The sequence below is a fragment of the Clarias gariepinus genome, chromosome 9, assembly GCF_024256425.1.
Source record: "Clarias gariepinus isolate MV-2021 ecotype Netherlands chromosome 9, CGAR_prim_01v2, whole genome shotgun sequence".
NCBI lineage: Eukaryota > Metazoa > Chordata > Actinopteri > Siluriformes > Clariidae > Clarias > Clarias gariepinus.
Window position 1 is genome coordinate 27,677,280 of NC_071108.1, and position 15,914 is coordinate 27,693,193.

The 15,914-nt window shown below is 37.9% G+C and overlaps 1 protein-coding gene across 1 annotated transcript in view; it reads right to left on the bottom strand.

Moving 5' to 3' along the window:
• The window catches only part of plch2a (phospholipase C, eta 2a), a 129,528-nt gene that overhangs the window by 2,776 nt on the left and 110,838 nt on the right, over nucleotides 1–15,914 (bottom strand). The window contains exons 12-22 of the mRNA XM_053504738.1: nucleotides 13,864–14,019; nucleotides 9,755–9,853; nucleotides 9,561–9,661; nucleotides 9,379–9,467; nucleotides 8,521–8,703; nucleotides 6,597–6,704; nucleotides 6,139–6,263; nucleotides 5,850–5,934; nucleotides 5,482–5,628; nucleotides 5,301–5,380; nucleotides 2,316–2,649 (exon numbers count right to left, since the gene is read on the bottom strand). Of these exons, the coding sequence (XP_053360713.1) occupies nucleotides 2,316–2,649; nucleotides 5,301–5,380; nucleotides 5,482–5,628; nucleotides 5,850–5,934; nucleotides 6,139–6,263; nucleotides 6,597–6,704; nucleotides 8,521–8,703; nucleotides 9,379–9,467; nucleotides 9,561–9,661; nucleotides 9,755–9,853; nucleotides 13,864–14,019 (1,507 nt within the window). The remainder of the gene's footprint in view (nucleotides 1–2,315; nucleotides 2,650–5,300; nucleotides 5,381–5,481; nucleotides 5,629–5,849; nucleotides 5,935–6,138; nucleotides 6,264–6,596; nucleotides 6,705–8,520; nucleotides 8,704–9,378; nucleotides 9,468–9,560; nucleotides 9,662–9,754; nucleotides 9,854–13,863; nucleotides 14,020–15,914) is intronic.

Sequence of the window (15,914 nt, forward strand, 5' to 3'; positions counted from 1 at the left end):
CAACCCAATTGTGTAACACATTGTGTAATGTGAATAAAGCAACTCTCATTGGTAAAATGTTCCCAATGGCATAACATGATAAAACATAACACTTTACAAATCATAATTTTATTGCAAAATAAAATCCTGATCTACTAATCTTGATACTCAAATAGAGAATCTGTGGGAATTGTAAAGAGAAAGAGCTGAAGGCTGTTATAAGAGCAACTTGGGCTGCTGTAACACCTCAGCAGTTCCACAGACTGATTGTCTCCATGCCATGCCTCATTGCTAAAGTAATTAATGCAAAGGGTTCATCAAAATTAAAAGAAATACACACTTGAAATATATCAATCTGTATGTAATGAATTTATATAATATACGAGTTTCACTTTTTCAATTGAAATACTGAAAAAAAAAAACTTTTCAAAGATATTCTAATTTACTGAAATGCACCTGTATTCGACTGATATTGATGCAACATATGCACAATGACAAGCTGGCACATAGAAATACACCTCTGCATCTCAGATCATCATGCAGTCATATGGGATTCATGTACTGTATAAGAACATTTCACTTATTAAGCTGATTTTTTCCCCCCGAAAGCAATTTCTGCATTGTCCATAGTAGAAAAAGACAAAAGACATAACCTAGCAGTGGAAACACATACATGTGGTAGGTGATTTTACCTGACTTTGATCAGCCCCTCAGTTTTGCACTAAGGAAAGATAGCATGCAAGAAGGAAGGAACAAACAGGCAGTTTAGTAAAAGCATGAGAAACCTAAAAAAGACGGAATCATTAATATATACAGAAGAGCCCCTAACTGAGAAGGAAACTTTTGAGCATAGGCATGTTTTCGATTTTGGAAATGCATTTGCTATATCGATAGATAGTGGATTTAAAATTTTACCATTTTTACAGGAACAATAGTGAAGAAAGTAAATTGAATAGAAAGAAGTCACGTTACAAGTTTGCAGACTCAAGACCAAGACCACTCAGGTAAGAAGAAAGGCAAGATTAACTCACTTACACTTATGACACGCATCTAGATCTACTTACCTTGATACTACTACTACTGTAAGTGGGTCTACTGTACTGAGTTTGCTACACTTATGGAGTAGAAATGAGAAAGCAAATCTTTCTGTTTGCATTTCATTGGCAAGTTCTCTAATGTACTGTAAATGCAAATCAGGGTGAATACAGTAAGTCCTTCCCCATAGTTTAAACAGAATTCCGTCTCAGTGACATTAAATTCTAATCACATTAAAAAAGCTACTATCAAATTTCACTTTTTTTAGTTACACCTAATTCTCTAATGATTTTTTCACTACATGTACATTAATATTGATCATCTTTGCAAAAGACATTGCACGTGGTGAAAAATTGTTCATTGTTGATTGTTCATGTCTGTTATCCATAAATGTCACAACTTAATCTTAAGCTGTTTATGGTAGTCATCTGGAATCTAGGGGATCCACTACAGCCTTGGGGTCAACTAGTTTATTTCAGGGAACTACTGTACCATGGCCTTACCAGTAAAGAACAATGGTGATTTACTGCGGATTTCTTCCATTTTCTGGGCAAACAAAGTGTTCATCTCCCGCTGTAGGGTCCCTACAACCCGCTTTTGCTTGTCCATTGCCTGTGTTGGAATTACGGGAAACAGTTCCAAACTTTCCAGACTACTGCAGCTGCTCCAGTTGCTTTTTGAAAGGCAGTCCCTATGGTTTCTGCCATAATTCGCTGGTGCAAAATGCTGCCTATTCAAGCCAGTTTTGCTATCTAATGTTAAGAGAACTGGACCTTCAGGTGACTGAAGGTGTCTGTGGGGTATTGCCTTCCTGGCGTAGCCATTCCCGGATGCATGGCTGTCTGAAAATACCAGTGTCCGTCTAGGTTTTGATTGTACCCTTGGCATTGGTATAGGTTTGAAGAACTGGACTTCAGGCTCAGGTTTAGATTGGGGTTGCTCTGGCTGCTTTGTTAAGGCCAAGACTTTAGGTCTTGGGCCTGGTTCTGGGGAGACCTTACGTATAACTTTGGGTGAACAAAATACCCTCTCTGGAACAGGAGCCGATCTTCCCTGCTTAAGGTTTGTCACTATTTTCCTCTCAAGGTCTGGACTCTCCTTTGTCCCAATGATGCACTTCATGCAACTGGATGTCATTCCTATCCGGCCAGTGCTGTTCACTGTGACACAGGTGAAAACATCCTGGTTCTCCAATAAATCCAGCAACTTTAGCCTGTCGGCTCTTCGTAGGGGTTCACTCGTGCCTCTCCTATTATGCAATGGTTTGGCCATAGGATCAGGATTGACAAACTTGATCTTACCTGTACCATCATCTGGGTGGAGCTGCCCATTTGTGCCATGCTCCCACGGTCGCGCTGATGCTGCCGTGTCCCCGTTGGGATGGGCAGCTGGGCCCTCCTCAGACTCACGCTCTGAGCTTGCTCCCTCTGAGCTACAGTCTTTGGTGTCAATGGAGATCTCAGGAAAGCCACGCTTGACTTTGGGCTGGCCCTTGGTGGGCGCGCTGGCCGTGCGGCGAAGCAGGTGGGCTCCAAATGCGGGTTTACGGCTGTGCAGCGCAGCAGCATGGCTGTCCAGAGAAGCCTGCTTTGGATTTCTGTGAAACAGCCCTTTTATGCCGCTGGCTGGCCGTGCCTACAAAAAAAACAATGGAAAGAATAGCATGAATCTAATGAAACTAAGGGGAATAATAAGTCTCGAGAAGGCTTTTTGTGTAAAACTAAAAAGAAGGGGGAAAAAATAAGCAGGCAATATTTTTGTGCAATTCTGAAACGTTGGTAACATCTGAAGTGTTTGAGTCATGTTACATAATTCTACTTATTACACTAAACCATTTCTTTCCTTTAAAGATCTCAAAATGGACAACTTATTTAGATATATTAACTTTGATGTATTCAAGATAAAACAATCTAAGTTTTATATGAAGGTTCCTGAATGTACAAAGGCGCAAAACAAAACCACATATCAAGTCAAATGCCAGTAAAAACATAAACTAGTTGAAACACATAAATCATTAACCACTTCCATCAGTTTATTTAAAGGAACATAACCTTTAGTAATATATAGCATCTACAACATTAACAATGTTAGATACAAAGGGTTAAAGCTAGGTTCTAGTTTGCATCACCGCTTCTTTTCCTTTAACTCATCCATCCGTTTTGCATTAAAATTCTTCTTTTATCTCTTTTTTTTTTTCACTTCACAACTGTGAGTTAGCACAGACACTGGACATAAGACATATGTAAATGCCTCTTAAAACAAGATACACTATTAACTGAATGTGAACACAGAACAAGCTCTAGTGAAATGAAGATGCACGGTTTGTGTGTAAATGTAATGAAGACATTAATTTACAAATGACACTGGGTTTTGAGCTCTGATCCACACCAAAAAAAGTGATTTATTTAACTTGAAGCAAAATATTATGTTATTATTTGAGCTTGAGCAAAAGACTTTATTGATTATTCATATGTGAAATTGCATGGAACTGTACGAGTACTGTATATTCCCTGTGCTCTACCTTCCTCAAAGCAATGAACCCAGTTTCATTTCATGAAACATGTCAAAGTAGATCCACGTGAAATGTTATCTACAAATGCTGCTTAAAGACACATCAGTAGATACAAGTGTCAAAGAGAACAATAACAAATCATCCTTGTATTGTAATATAACAGTTGACTTAAGATATAAAATTTGCATAAAATGTTAGTCATTTGCACAATAAAATATGACGTTGGTAAGGCTTAACAACAATAATTATATTTCTCTATGCCATCTGAACATCTGACACACTACAGATAACCCAATTCTCATCTAGCATAACAGATGATCATAAACAGTACCTGGCAACCTCGGGCTCTTCATTGTCACAAGAAAACAACAAACTGGGAGTGAATAAGCATGGTCCAATGTCCTACAGCTACAGTATATGGGAACAATGTGGCCGTACCCTTTGTCAGATGAAATTCCCAGATAATGCTCACGGGGCATTTCAGAGCCTTTTACAGTTTGAGAATTTCCTGAGTTAAGTGAAATAAGAGGAGGCTTTGTCATCCCTGGAATGCAGAGCCTGATGCAAACACCCCCCCCATCCCCCCCACCCCAAAAGTGCCTGCAGCAGTGGATGGTGACATTGGATCTGCTTAGGGGTCGAATGAGAATGCCGGTGAGGTAAAGGCAGTCACAGTTATGTCACAACTCATTTTTTTCATGAGTTGGCAAGGCTGAATGCTAGCACAGGCTCGGTCGCTCGCTCGAGAGGGGGGAAGGTGGGGCAGGAGGGAGGGGTCATGGGGCACATGCAAGGTGCTGATTGCATCTCACTACACCTGAAAGTTTGAGCGACAGCATCAGGGCTCCTAACAATTTCCTGCCTTTAAAGACAGCTTTTGGGCTAAGGTTGTTGCACTGAAAGCACAAAGAGAGAAAAAGAGAAAGAAAGAGGAGTGTGAGAGAGAAGGAGAAAGAAAGAACGAAAGAAAGAAAGGAAGGAGAAATACCATACAATGATCGAGAAGGAGAAAGAGAGAACTATGTATAGACAAACATCTGTATTCCGAAGAAAAACTGAAACAATTTATAAAACATGATTAACAACCTCATTAAGAAAGTGATCAAACTTAATAATACTAAATACACATACATTTCTCAACAGCAAAAATGCATGTGTTTGTTGTTGCTTAGCTGTATAGCTGTGGCCAAAGGTTTGGAGAATAACACAAGTATTACTTTTCCCAAAGTCTGCTGCTTCAGTGTTTTTAGATCTTTTTGACAGATGTTCAGATAGCATACTGAAATATAATTACAAGCCTTTCATAAGTGTCGGAGAGCAACTTCTCCCAACCTTCCAAGAACAGTTTCGCAAATATTGACCCTGTGCATAAATGTAACGTTATTGTCAATAAAATCCTTTGAGACTTATGAAATGCTTGTAATTATACTTTAGTAATACCATAGTAACATCTGCTAAAAAGATCTAAAACACTAAATCTAAAAGCAGCAGACTTCGTGAAAATGATTGTTTGTATCATTTTCAAAACATTTGACTGTAAAACCCATGGCTAAAACTAATTTTACGTCTAATTGATGCACTAATAAAGACATTTTTTTCTGAAAGATAAAAAAGTCAAGGGACCCATGCATTATAACACAAATGCAATCTAAACACAGAAAAAAGAAAAAGAAAAAAGGCACTAGTCATGATAAAAGTTTACAAACCCAACACTAATCTCTCTCACAAGCAGAACTACAACCACAAGTTCTGGCATTTCCCTGTAGGTACCTACCTTACCAGTGATGTCATTCACTGCCACATGAACAAAAATGGATGCCTCCTCCATCCCTTCTAAATACACGTGGCGGTAACCTGTGTAATCAAAATCAGATAATTATGACCCGAATCAAGCACTCCAGATCTGATACGAGCAAGAAAAAAAAAATACTTTGTAAAGAAATTAATGAAGATACCTGGCATCATGCTGTTAAAGGCGATGGTCCTCTGACCAATAAAGTCCTGGCCAATAGGATCATGATCCCAAACCAGGAAGCGCACCAGTGTGATTTCTGGCAAGTGGACAGTGAAAACCAGGGTCTCCTCCCACATGGGGTTGAACCCTGAGACAGAAGAGAAAGAAGACAGCACTCATTGATATGTTGTTTTTCCGCATTGCTCAGACAAATTGAATTTACATTTTACATTTCAACCAACTTTACTATAACCCTACCACAATTTATAGCTTTGAAATTAAATTTAAACAGTCAATAAATTTAAAACCCATAATAAAAAAAAAAACAATGAGCTGATTATGTATATATGTCTGTTGACTTTCACTAACCGTTATCATCCACTACTCTGGTTTGCTCCTTACAGCAATCTATTGGCAAGCCAATGATCTCCACTTCCACAAAAGGGTCAATGATCTGAAAAACACAAAGTCATTTAATAAAAAAAAGGAGAAGAAAAAAAAGTTTGTTTTAAAAGTGACTTATGAAAAAAAACAGTAGAGTAAAAAAAAAATACAAAGTGAAGTAAAAATGTCAAAAAGATAGAATACAATGGAAGGTAAAATAGACGGTAAAAATAAAGACATGGACATAAAGTCTGATTTTTGGTGTAGTCTTCACCTCGCCTCGGTCACCAAGCATGGAGTCTTTGGGTTTGGGCAACTGCTGGCCACTAATAATCTTTAGCACCAGCTGTTTCCTCATCTGTCCTGGGAGTGGGTCCTCCAACATTGGATTAAAAGAGCCTGCAATTAGAAAACTCGTTACAAGAACATAATAAAGGGTTTTTCTTTTTCTTTTTTTCTTTTCTTTTTTTAAATAAATGGCTTAAAAAAAATTCTTTAAATTTCTTCCCCTTTTAAACACTTGAAATGCAATATTCCATGCATGGGTGCACTGTATAAATACTTTTATGACATACTATACTGATTATTGCATGACCAATATTTTCTGCAGTATGATGTTCCATTGTAAAATATACAATTATCAAAAGGCTTGATATTGTTGCTGCTACTTTTTTTAAGGAGAAATGTACCCACCCCATAATGTCAAAGCATAGTGGAAGCACACAACCTCACCGTCACACATGCACTCTGGCTTAAGAACGTAGCCACAGTTGCCATTGCTGTAGAACTTGGCTCTGTTCAACTGTAGGACTCTGCCCTCGGACTGGTAGTTCAGAGCCACTACACACACACACACACACACACACACACACACACACACGTTAGGCAGTCATCACAATACTATGCACATACCATGCACTTTGCATTATGTTATTCTATTTAAATGTTTTTCAGGATTTTCTTCATTGTATCATCTGCTCAATAAATGCTGAGCAAAAGCCTAGCAAAAAGCAAAAAGTTTTACAAAGCTAAAATTTAATTTTAAAAAGTGCAAGACTGTTTTATAATATAGGACAGTCAGATTCATACCATTTGTACATTAATAAACTTTATTTGTTTTTTTTTTACTTTATCTGTTTACAACAGTATACATGAGATGAAATTAAATAAGGAATACAAGCTCAAGGTACAGTTCTTATTTAAAAACAAGGTTGCAAATCTAAAGCCTAGAACCCATAGATACCACCAGACACGTTCTTCTCTGATGATCCTCCGACCAAATCTTTCTAGCAGTTGTCTTGGTTTATATAGTTATACATACTTAACTGGATGAATCTACTTGTCATTGTAGAATATTCCACTTCTTTGCCTTGAAAATTTCCTGCGTATCTTACAAATTATGGTTTGAGTCTTTATGCTAACGACTGAATTTTTGTCAGCAGTTGCATCAACTTGTATCAATAAATACGTACAAGAAATCATTCCATTCATAGCTCTACATGCTCACCTCATAGGATAAGAGGTACCGTGTTTCTGATCATAAGCAGTTCCCTCTTTTCTCCATACCTTTCTCTTCCTAGCATTCTGCGACAAGTTACTCATTGTCTTGTAATTCCTACACTGTTTAAAAGATGTGTATTTAAGTCGTGTATTTACTGTGGTAGACAGATAAAATAATAAACTGTCAGTGTCCCAATATTTATGGACTTCACTGTATAGACAGGGAGATTAAGGTAGTGCTTTTAGTTAGTTATTTAGTGGGTTTGTTTTAAATTATACTACAATGTCCACCAGGGGGCACTGTTTAGCCAAAATGTACACAGCATATTAACATAGGAACAGCATAGACAGGAACTATATTAAACAATATGCAATTACATCATACAATTTATGCCAAAATTGGGACAAATGTAATATTTGATCCAATGTTCTTATAAACTATACTTTGACAACAACTTAGTATGCAGCTGGAGGCAGGTTTGATTAATACCTGAAATCCCATTGTGGATGCACTGCATTTCCCTCTTTAGGTGTGTCTCTGTCCTTGGCTTGGTTAAACATGCACATGTCTTATATCATGGTTGTCCTTTAAATGCCTCCAGCCCAACAGTAATTGAGCATTATTGCTGCTGATATAGATACCGCCAGCTGATATAGAGACAGTAAATCTCTACACTGCATCTAATCCTGATTATCATTTGTGAGAAGTAGATATGAATAGAGGCTCCATGAGGACATCATACTATACAGTAGCATGGAGTTTAATTTTGGAGATGATTAGGCAGCTCAGCATCCTGAGACATGGTAATTGGAACATTGCTCGGAAGTACACAATTAGTGTATATGAGCTGATGGGAAATTATTCTAGAAAATTATTAGCTGAGTTACATGATTCAATGAGTCATGCTGAGTTATGTGATTCAACTGTTGTGAATGTGATCAGATTACATAATATTTGTTGGCCTTTAAAAATGTCCTTTGTTCACTTTTACTTGTAAGTCAATGCTGTTATTTTTCAAAATCTTATGTATAGTGTTTCTGCTGATCTTATTAGCTAAAAATACTGCGATGTACTTTACATCCATTCGTATACAACAGTCATCTTGCAGTTTTTTTCCAAACCTCAGCTTTGACCCTGGCCTACTTGCATGCATACCCAGGTGGCATCCAATGTTCCAGAATGGCTGCGGGTTAAAGTTGCTTGAGTCCACACGGTAGGAAGAGGGATAAATTCGTGAAAGTTGCCGCTGGTTGAAGTGCACGAAATGGCCTGGCTTCTGCTGTATCAGCTGGTGAGCCTTGGTCTCGCTTAGAGATGATACCAACCAGCTGCTGCCTCCTGACACCACAATACAATAAAGTATCAATGCATTTTCCATCACATAGAAGGCAATTCCAGGAAAAAAAAAAAAAAAAAAAAGGTGGCATGTGTGTCAGTCAGATATACTGTACAATTATAATGATTTTAGCTTTAATTAGAGCATGCATTCACCATAGCACTGTCTCGACAACCTTATGCAATGCTACAAAATTATTTTCTATAATAAAGTTGCAATAATTTGGCCGAGATCATGTACTGGTGACTTCCAGCACATCCCAAAGACGTTTCATGTGTAAACTTAAGTAATCTCCGAACATGGTTATTTATGATTTCTTTTCCAACTACATTTATTCTGCAAAGTGTTTTTTTTAATCGCATTTCCAGTAATTTCAACAATCTCCTTAGTTGTTTTCTTTGCTTGACGTATGCCAATAAATTGATGCCCCCCCTTGAGCTAATTGTTGCCAGCTCAAACATATTAATGACTGCAGGAAAAATCCAACTATAAGCTTTTAGGTATTTTTTAATTGAAAGCCAAATAATGATGAACAGTGTATGTGTATGTGTATGTATGGGACATTAGGATATTAAATATGATCTGTGCCATATCAAAACACTGTAAAAAAAAATAAGCCTTCAGAATAAAGAATAAAAACCTCTTCTTAAAGTACAATGTATTCCTGCCTTGTGTACCTTGTGTTTCAAGATCCTGCATGGCCACAGACTTAGTGTATTTCACCAAATCAGACAGAGCCCTGGACAACTTCATCGTTTTCTTCCTTCTGAGGGAAAAGAAAAATCGCAGCAAAAAATCAATAGTCTGTTAGTACGCACACAGACAGGTGTATAGACACTAGAAGGGATTTTAGACCCACCTGCTGTGATGTAATGGGGCTTTCGATGCACTGCTGGAGCTCTCCTGGTCTGTGTCTGTGTCCTCAAAACTGGACGTCTTTTTGATTTTGCTCGTCTTCTTCTACAAAACAAAGAACGAACTGGTCAATCCCTCTCATCAGCACCATGACCGAAAAAAATGTGGAAAAGTGTACGTTTGTGAACCTAAACTGACCTTCCGTCTGGAGAAACTGCCCATGAAAGACCTGGCCGGACGTTTATTGGTGCTGGGGCTGGACTCGTCTCCTGTGTCTGTGGTCTCGTCTCCCTTCCCCTGAAAACAGGGCAGAGACAATGTGATGAAACCTTGTGACTTACATTATCATAAACGATCAGTACTACATTATGCACACTCACCCAAAGGATTATTAGGAACACCATACTAATACGGTGTTTGACCCCATTTCGCCTTCAGAACTGCCTTAATTCTACGTGGCATTGATTCAACAAGGTGCTGAAAGCATTCTTTAAAAATGTTGGCCCATATTGATAGGATAGCATCTTGCAGTTGATAGAAATTTGAGAGATGCACATCCAGGGCACGAAGCTCCCGTTCCACCACATCCCAAAGATGCTCTATTGGGTTGAGATCTGGTGACTGTGGGGGCCATTTTAGTACAGTGAACTCATTGTCATGTTCAAGAAACCAATTTAAAATGATTCGAGCTGTGTGACATGGTGCATTATCCTGCTGGAAGTAGCCATCAGAGGATGGGTACATGGTGGTCATAAAGGGATGGACATGGTCAGAAACAATGCTCAGGTAGCCCGTGGCATTTAAACGATGCCCAATTGGCACTAAGGGGCCTAAAGTGTGCTGAGAAAACATCCCCCACACCATTACACCACCAACACCAGCCTGCACAGTGGTAACAAGGCATGATGGATCCATGTTCTCATTCTGTTTACGCCAAATTCTGACTCTATCATTTGAATATCTCAACAGAGATCGAGACTCATCAGACCAGGCAACATTTTTCCAGTCTTCAACTGTCCAGTTTTGGTGAGCTTGTGCAAATTGTAGCCTCTTTTTCCTATTTGTAGTGGAGATGAGTGGTACCCGGTGGGGTCTTCTGCTGTTGTAGCCCATCTGCCTCAAGGTTGTGCGTGTTGTGGCTTCACAAATGCTTTGCTGCATACCTCGGTTGTAACGAGTGGTTATTACAGTCAAAGTTGCTCTTCTATCAGCTTGAATCAGTTGGATGTTTTTCCCTTTTCACACCATTCTTTGTAAACCCTAGAAATGGTTGTGCGTGAAAATCCCAGTAACTGAGCAGATTGTGAAATACTCAGACCGGCCCGTCTGGCACCAACAACCATGCCACGCTCAAAATCGCTTAAATCACCTTTCTTTCCCATTCTGACTGGAGTTCAGGAGATTGTTTTGACCAGGACCACACCCCTAAATGCATTTAAGCAACTGCCATGTGATTGGTTGATTAGATAATTGCAATAATGAGAAATTGAACAGGTGTTCCTAATAATCCTTTAGGTGAGTGTATTCTGGTAACATAGTGCATGAGTTCTTTAACACATCTATGCTAATAATAAGTGTATTGTATTATTATTGAATAAGTGTATTATCTATTTATGAAATACATAAAATAAATACCTCTTCAGTATTACATAAATGAAACTAAATGCATTATCTCTTAATGACAATTATAATCCATTTTCCCGTTATTAATATGCAAATAAATTACAGTGAATTATCCCTTTATGACACATAAAATACACCATCAGCTCAGTATCATGTAAATAATATACTGTGTTATCTCTTTTATGAAATAAATCATTAGCTCAGTGTTACATAAATAATATACAATGTGGTTTCCATTTAAATCCAATTTTTGCCTAAAAATATGACAAAACAGGTTATGTTGCCTTTTTTTCGGTATAACATGGCCAGGTTGAAGAAGTTAAGTAAAGAAAATGGAAGTGCACATGTGATGTTTTGTTGAATGCACTATCTATCATACAATAAGGCTTTGGAACAAAGCAGATAATCTTGAGATTACATTTAAAAAATCTGGTACTAAACCTTTCAGCCTCAAGGTGGCCTCAGTGGTCTGGAAACTCCAGATTTAATCTGCCACTGTGTCGGAAAAACTCAACAATCCAAATAAGGCTGACTCATTAACCTGAGGGATGGGAAGTCATTTAGTAAACCACACACATCATCACTCACAGTTAGCGAAGATACACGATTGGACTGATTAAAGGATTGATTAAGTGTTTTTTTACTAAAGTTTGACATTAATAAGTTAAGTTCGAGATTTATGAATAAGAGAGGCATAACTAAGAGCTTCAACCAGATGCCCAGAAATGTGCGGCTACAGCTGCAGAGAAGGATGTGTTCAATAAATCAGTATGTTCACCTTTTCCGCTTACTGACTGTGCTAAAAATTACATTTTGAGGTCACTCTTAGCTTGTGTTGCTTCAGATCCGTGTTATTACACAGCATCTAGACCAAAAACCAGCCTATGGGGCACAAAAGTTGCAAGAAACCATGGAATTGTATGATTTTTTAATTTTAGGATCTACAGTAGGATCTGTTTTACTACTTGTGCCATAGTTATAAGTAAATATCTATAGAAGTGTATAGTATAGTTCAAGTGGTATGCCTTTTACACAAAATGCTGTGCAGGATGGCATGTATAACTGGTTTAAACAGATTTTAACATTAACTGTCCAGTTAATATTTAATTATTATAATATTTAATTTTTCAGTTTGATAAGCCCATGCGCATTTTGGGGGACTGGGGTAGCTCGGTGGTTATGGTGTTGGAATGCTGATCAGGAAGTCACCAGGTCGAGCCCCAATGCCACTGGACTGCTACCCCCGAACAAGCTCCTTCACCCCAAGTGATCAGTTACAATCAGGTGTTGAGCTGGCAACTCGACCTGACTACGTAACTGTCACAGAAATTATGGCTATATCTCCAGGTTAGTGTTTATCCGTCACCTCACGATTTTTCTTTTCATACCCACTATACAGTAGCTACACATTCCAGCACTTAAATCTATGATTTTCAATTGTAAGCAGCTTAGAATAAACGGGTTAGGAAAAAAAAAAAACGATAATTTAACGATCATTTGCATGCGCTTTATATTAGCTGAGTATTAGCTAATTGTGAGTTGTGCTGTGACTAATGGAGCATGTGAGTGAAAGGGTGTTGCCATAGTGGCACTATTGCCCTTGCTAATAACACACGATGAATGTGGTTTAGATGCTTCACATGAGCGTTTAGTGATATATTCTGAATAAACAATTTTATTAATTATTTTAATTTTAATGATTTAATATACACCAATATAGACCATTTCATAGTATTTCTGACACTTTGAATCACTTATGCAAGCCAGAAATTAATCCCCAAGTGGTATTTTTAAGGTGTTCAAGTCAAACCAGGACTTTTGTGCAATATAAGACAAAAGAGTTATGAGAGTGAAAACTCCCTTAATTTATTTATATAATCCCTCTACACTAACACACTTTTCCTAGCATTTCACTAGTGCTTGGATACCATCAAGGCTGAATGTTTTCTCAGTACACCTGAGCCATGATGGGACTGGATGCCTCTGAAACGCTGGCCTCCCAGGAACTCCTTTAATGGTCCAAATATGTGGAAATAGCTTGGAGTGATTTTACGTGGGATGTGGCAGTAACTCCCAACTGAGTTCATGTAATGTGCAAGTTTTGCTTATGAATAATTATATGGTTAAAAAGTTTTTTTCAAGGATCAGGCATTGACATGCTTAATGTTCACAGAAACGTCCGAGGTGACCTCCAACCAAAAAAAAAAATTAGATTTGACCTGAACATCCCTCATAGTTTGAGATGTCTTCAGTTCCTCTTTAGACTCATATTAAAATGTTATGGTACATCCTTGTGAATTACCTCTGCATCTTAACTTGACTGTAAATGAATGTAGAGCAAACTGTGTGAGCCACTTGTGAATGTTGGATTGTTAGTCCCACTATAACACGTTTGAGCTAATGCAGTAATTATCTCCTCAGGCAGAGCAAGATGGTTACTGATCTGCTGGAGAGGGGCCAAGGCATATTGGCTGGGGGTCAGTAAATTCCCTGAGGAGAAAACAAAAGACTCCTTCCTTGTTTAGGCATGAATGCTATTTTCTGTAATCGTCTATTCAGCAGGATGTGTCTTTTTTTTATGAAGCTTGAAGATTAAGAGGTGCTCAATGAATTAGGGAAGCACAAAGACCCTGAAAGGAAAAGCAGAATGAAGAGCAGGTAAATAAAAGCCTAAACTCTTTCACCTTCATTGTGGGCTTTTCATCACGCTTTCCTGAAGGAGGCAGCGCTGCTATCGTGAAGCTGTCCGGGTCTTCTCGGTCACGGATCTTCGACTCCTTCATCAGGCTATCCAGCTTTTTCTTTGCAACGTTCTCCACCTGCTTCCTATTCATGGATGTCTAGATTATAAACACAGAGGGAGAAATGACAGATTAGGTTCACACTCTGCCTGTGCCGAGTGGCGATATAAAGAAAACAACATACAGCTCTATCTAGAATTATTGGAACCCCTTTATAATAATAAGCAAAGATGGCTTATTATTATAAATAATAAAAATAAATAAAATTTGTTTCGTCAAGCGTGGCAATCTTGTGTAAAAGAAAGCGCAATTTTAATAAAATTCCTTTTTAAATAACAATATTTTCTTGGCAAATTTACTGACACGTAAGTAAAATCTCTTTTGCCATCCTTCACAATGGAAAAAGCTAAATAATGTATTTGTTGATCTGCATTATCATTAGAACTACTTTCGTTTATGTGTGCCATAGTCAATAAGACCAAAAGCATCCATTTCGGTCATACAGACTATGAATATGCTTGAATGGAACATTTATTTTTTTTTTAATACTAGGCATGTTGCATGTAATTTATGAAGAATAATTACACAGGCATGGCTAGAGACTTCAAAAAGTGTGCATAACACTAATTAAAGACTTTTAGTAAAGATATTAAGTGTGCATTATGTTAATAATGACCTTTTTACTGGCTCAGTTGGCATCAATTGTGCAAACATGTAAGTTAAGTCTCTCTCAGGATATTAACTTTTGCACACAATCACTGTTCCTAGGATGACTTGACTTCCACACATCACTTCCATGCATCACAAGCTGGCTGCAAAATCTATTTATTTGAACTGGATTTTGCACTTGTACAGTAGATAGGAACGGTATATTAACTAATTAATTCATGTCAAAGATTCAGTGCTACCTAGAGTATGTGGGCGGTTTCAGCATTATACTGTAGGTGTACCACTTGGTATCATGTGGGTGAACTACAATTTATACAATATAACTATTTACATCCCAAAATATATAACATTTTATCAGAATTATGGATGTGACTTTAAATTTAATTATGATCATTCAATTCAATTTTATTTGTATAGTGCTTTTACCAGTAGTTATTGCCAAAAAGCAGATTTACAGGATCAGGGGTAAATTATTGAAATGAGTATGAAATGTGTCGAATCAAAAATTTACGAATCAAAATGATCAGATATAATTATCTTTATAATCAAAATTTAATTAGAATTATGGATTTCTACGGTATTGATGTGACGTGTCTGAATCGTTCCTTTACAAACTATATAAAGAACACGACATTATTACTACCACTTATTCTGTACTGGGTCCCGAGAGGCCTAGAGCCCATGCCAGGGGACTTGGCACAAAAGGTGGGTACACCATGAGCAAGGTGCCAATCTATTACAGGGTACAAGCCTGGACACACACACACTCACTCACACACAACGGCCAATCTTTAAACGCCAGTTAGCCTGATCTGCATATCTTTGAAATGTATTGTTAGGAAACCAGATTACTCGGAGGAAACCCACCAAGCACGCAGTACACACAGATCTTTTCTGATTCTTTTCTCTGTGTCATTCATTTCCCCCTTTTTTTTTCTCTGTGTGCTTTTTTGATGCTCAGCATTGCACAGCATTGTACTGTTTACTGCACTGGACTGTTTCATTGACAAGTAAGTGTTTAGTCCTTATAAGCATTTATACAGTTTATTGTGGTTATAAATTACATTTCTTTTGAGTCGCTTGTTTACTCCCACTGTCAAAAAGCATGCAGGAAGGTGGATGAGATACACCAAATTGCCTATAAGTGTGAACGAAAGTGTGAATACATGTGCCACAATGATTTCCCACTTCATACCCAGTGTTTCTGGACAGGGCTCCGGGTCCACTGCAATCATATTTGTTTTCTCCCTGGCTTAAACAGTAGATAGAAAATCGTTCCTCTAACCGAATAGACCTGGCATATTCAATATTATTTGAATATTAAT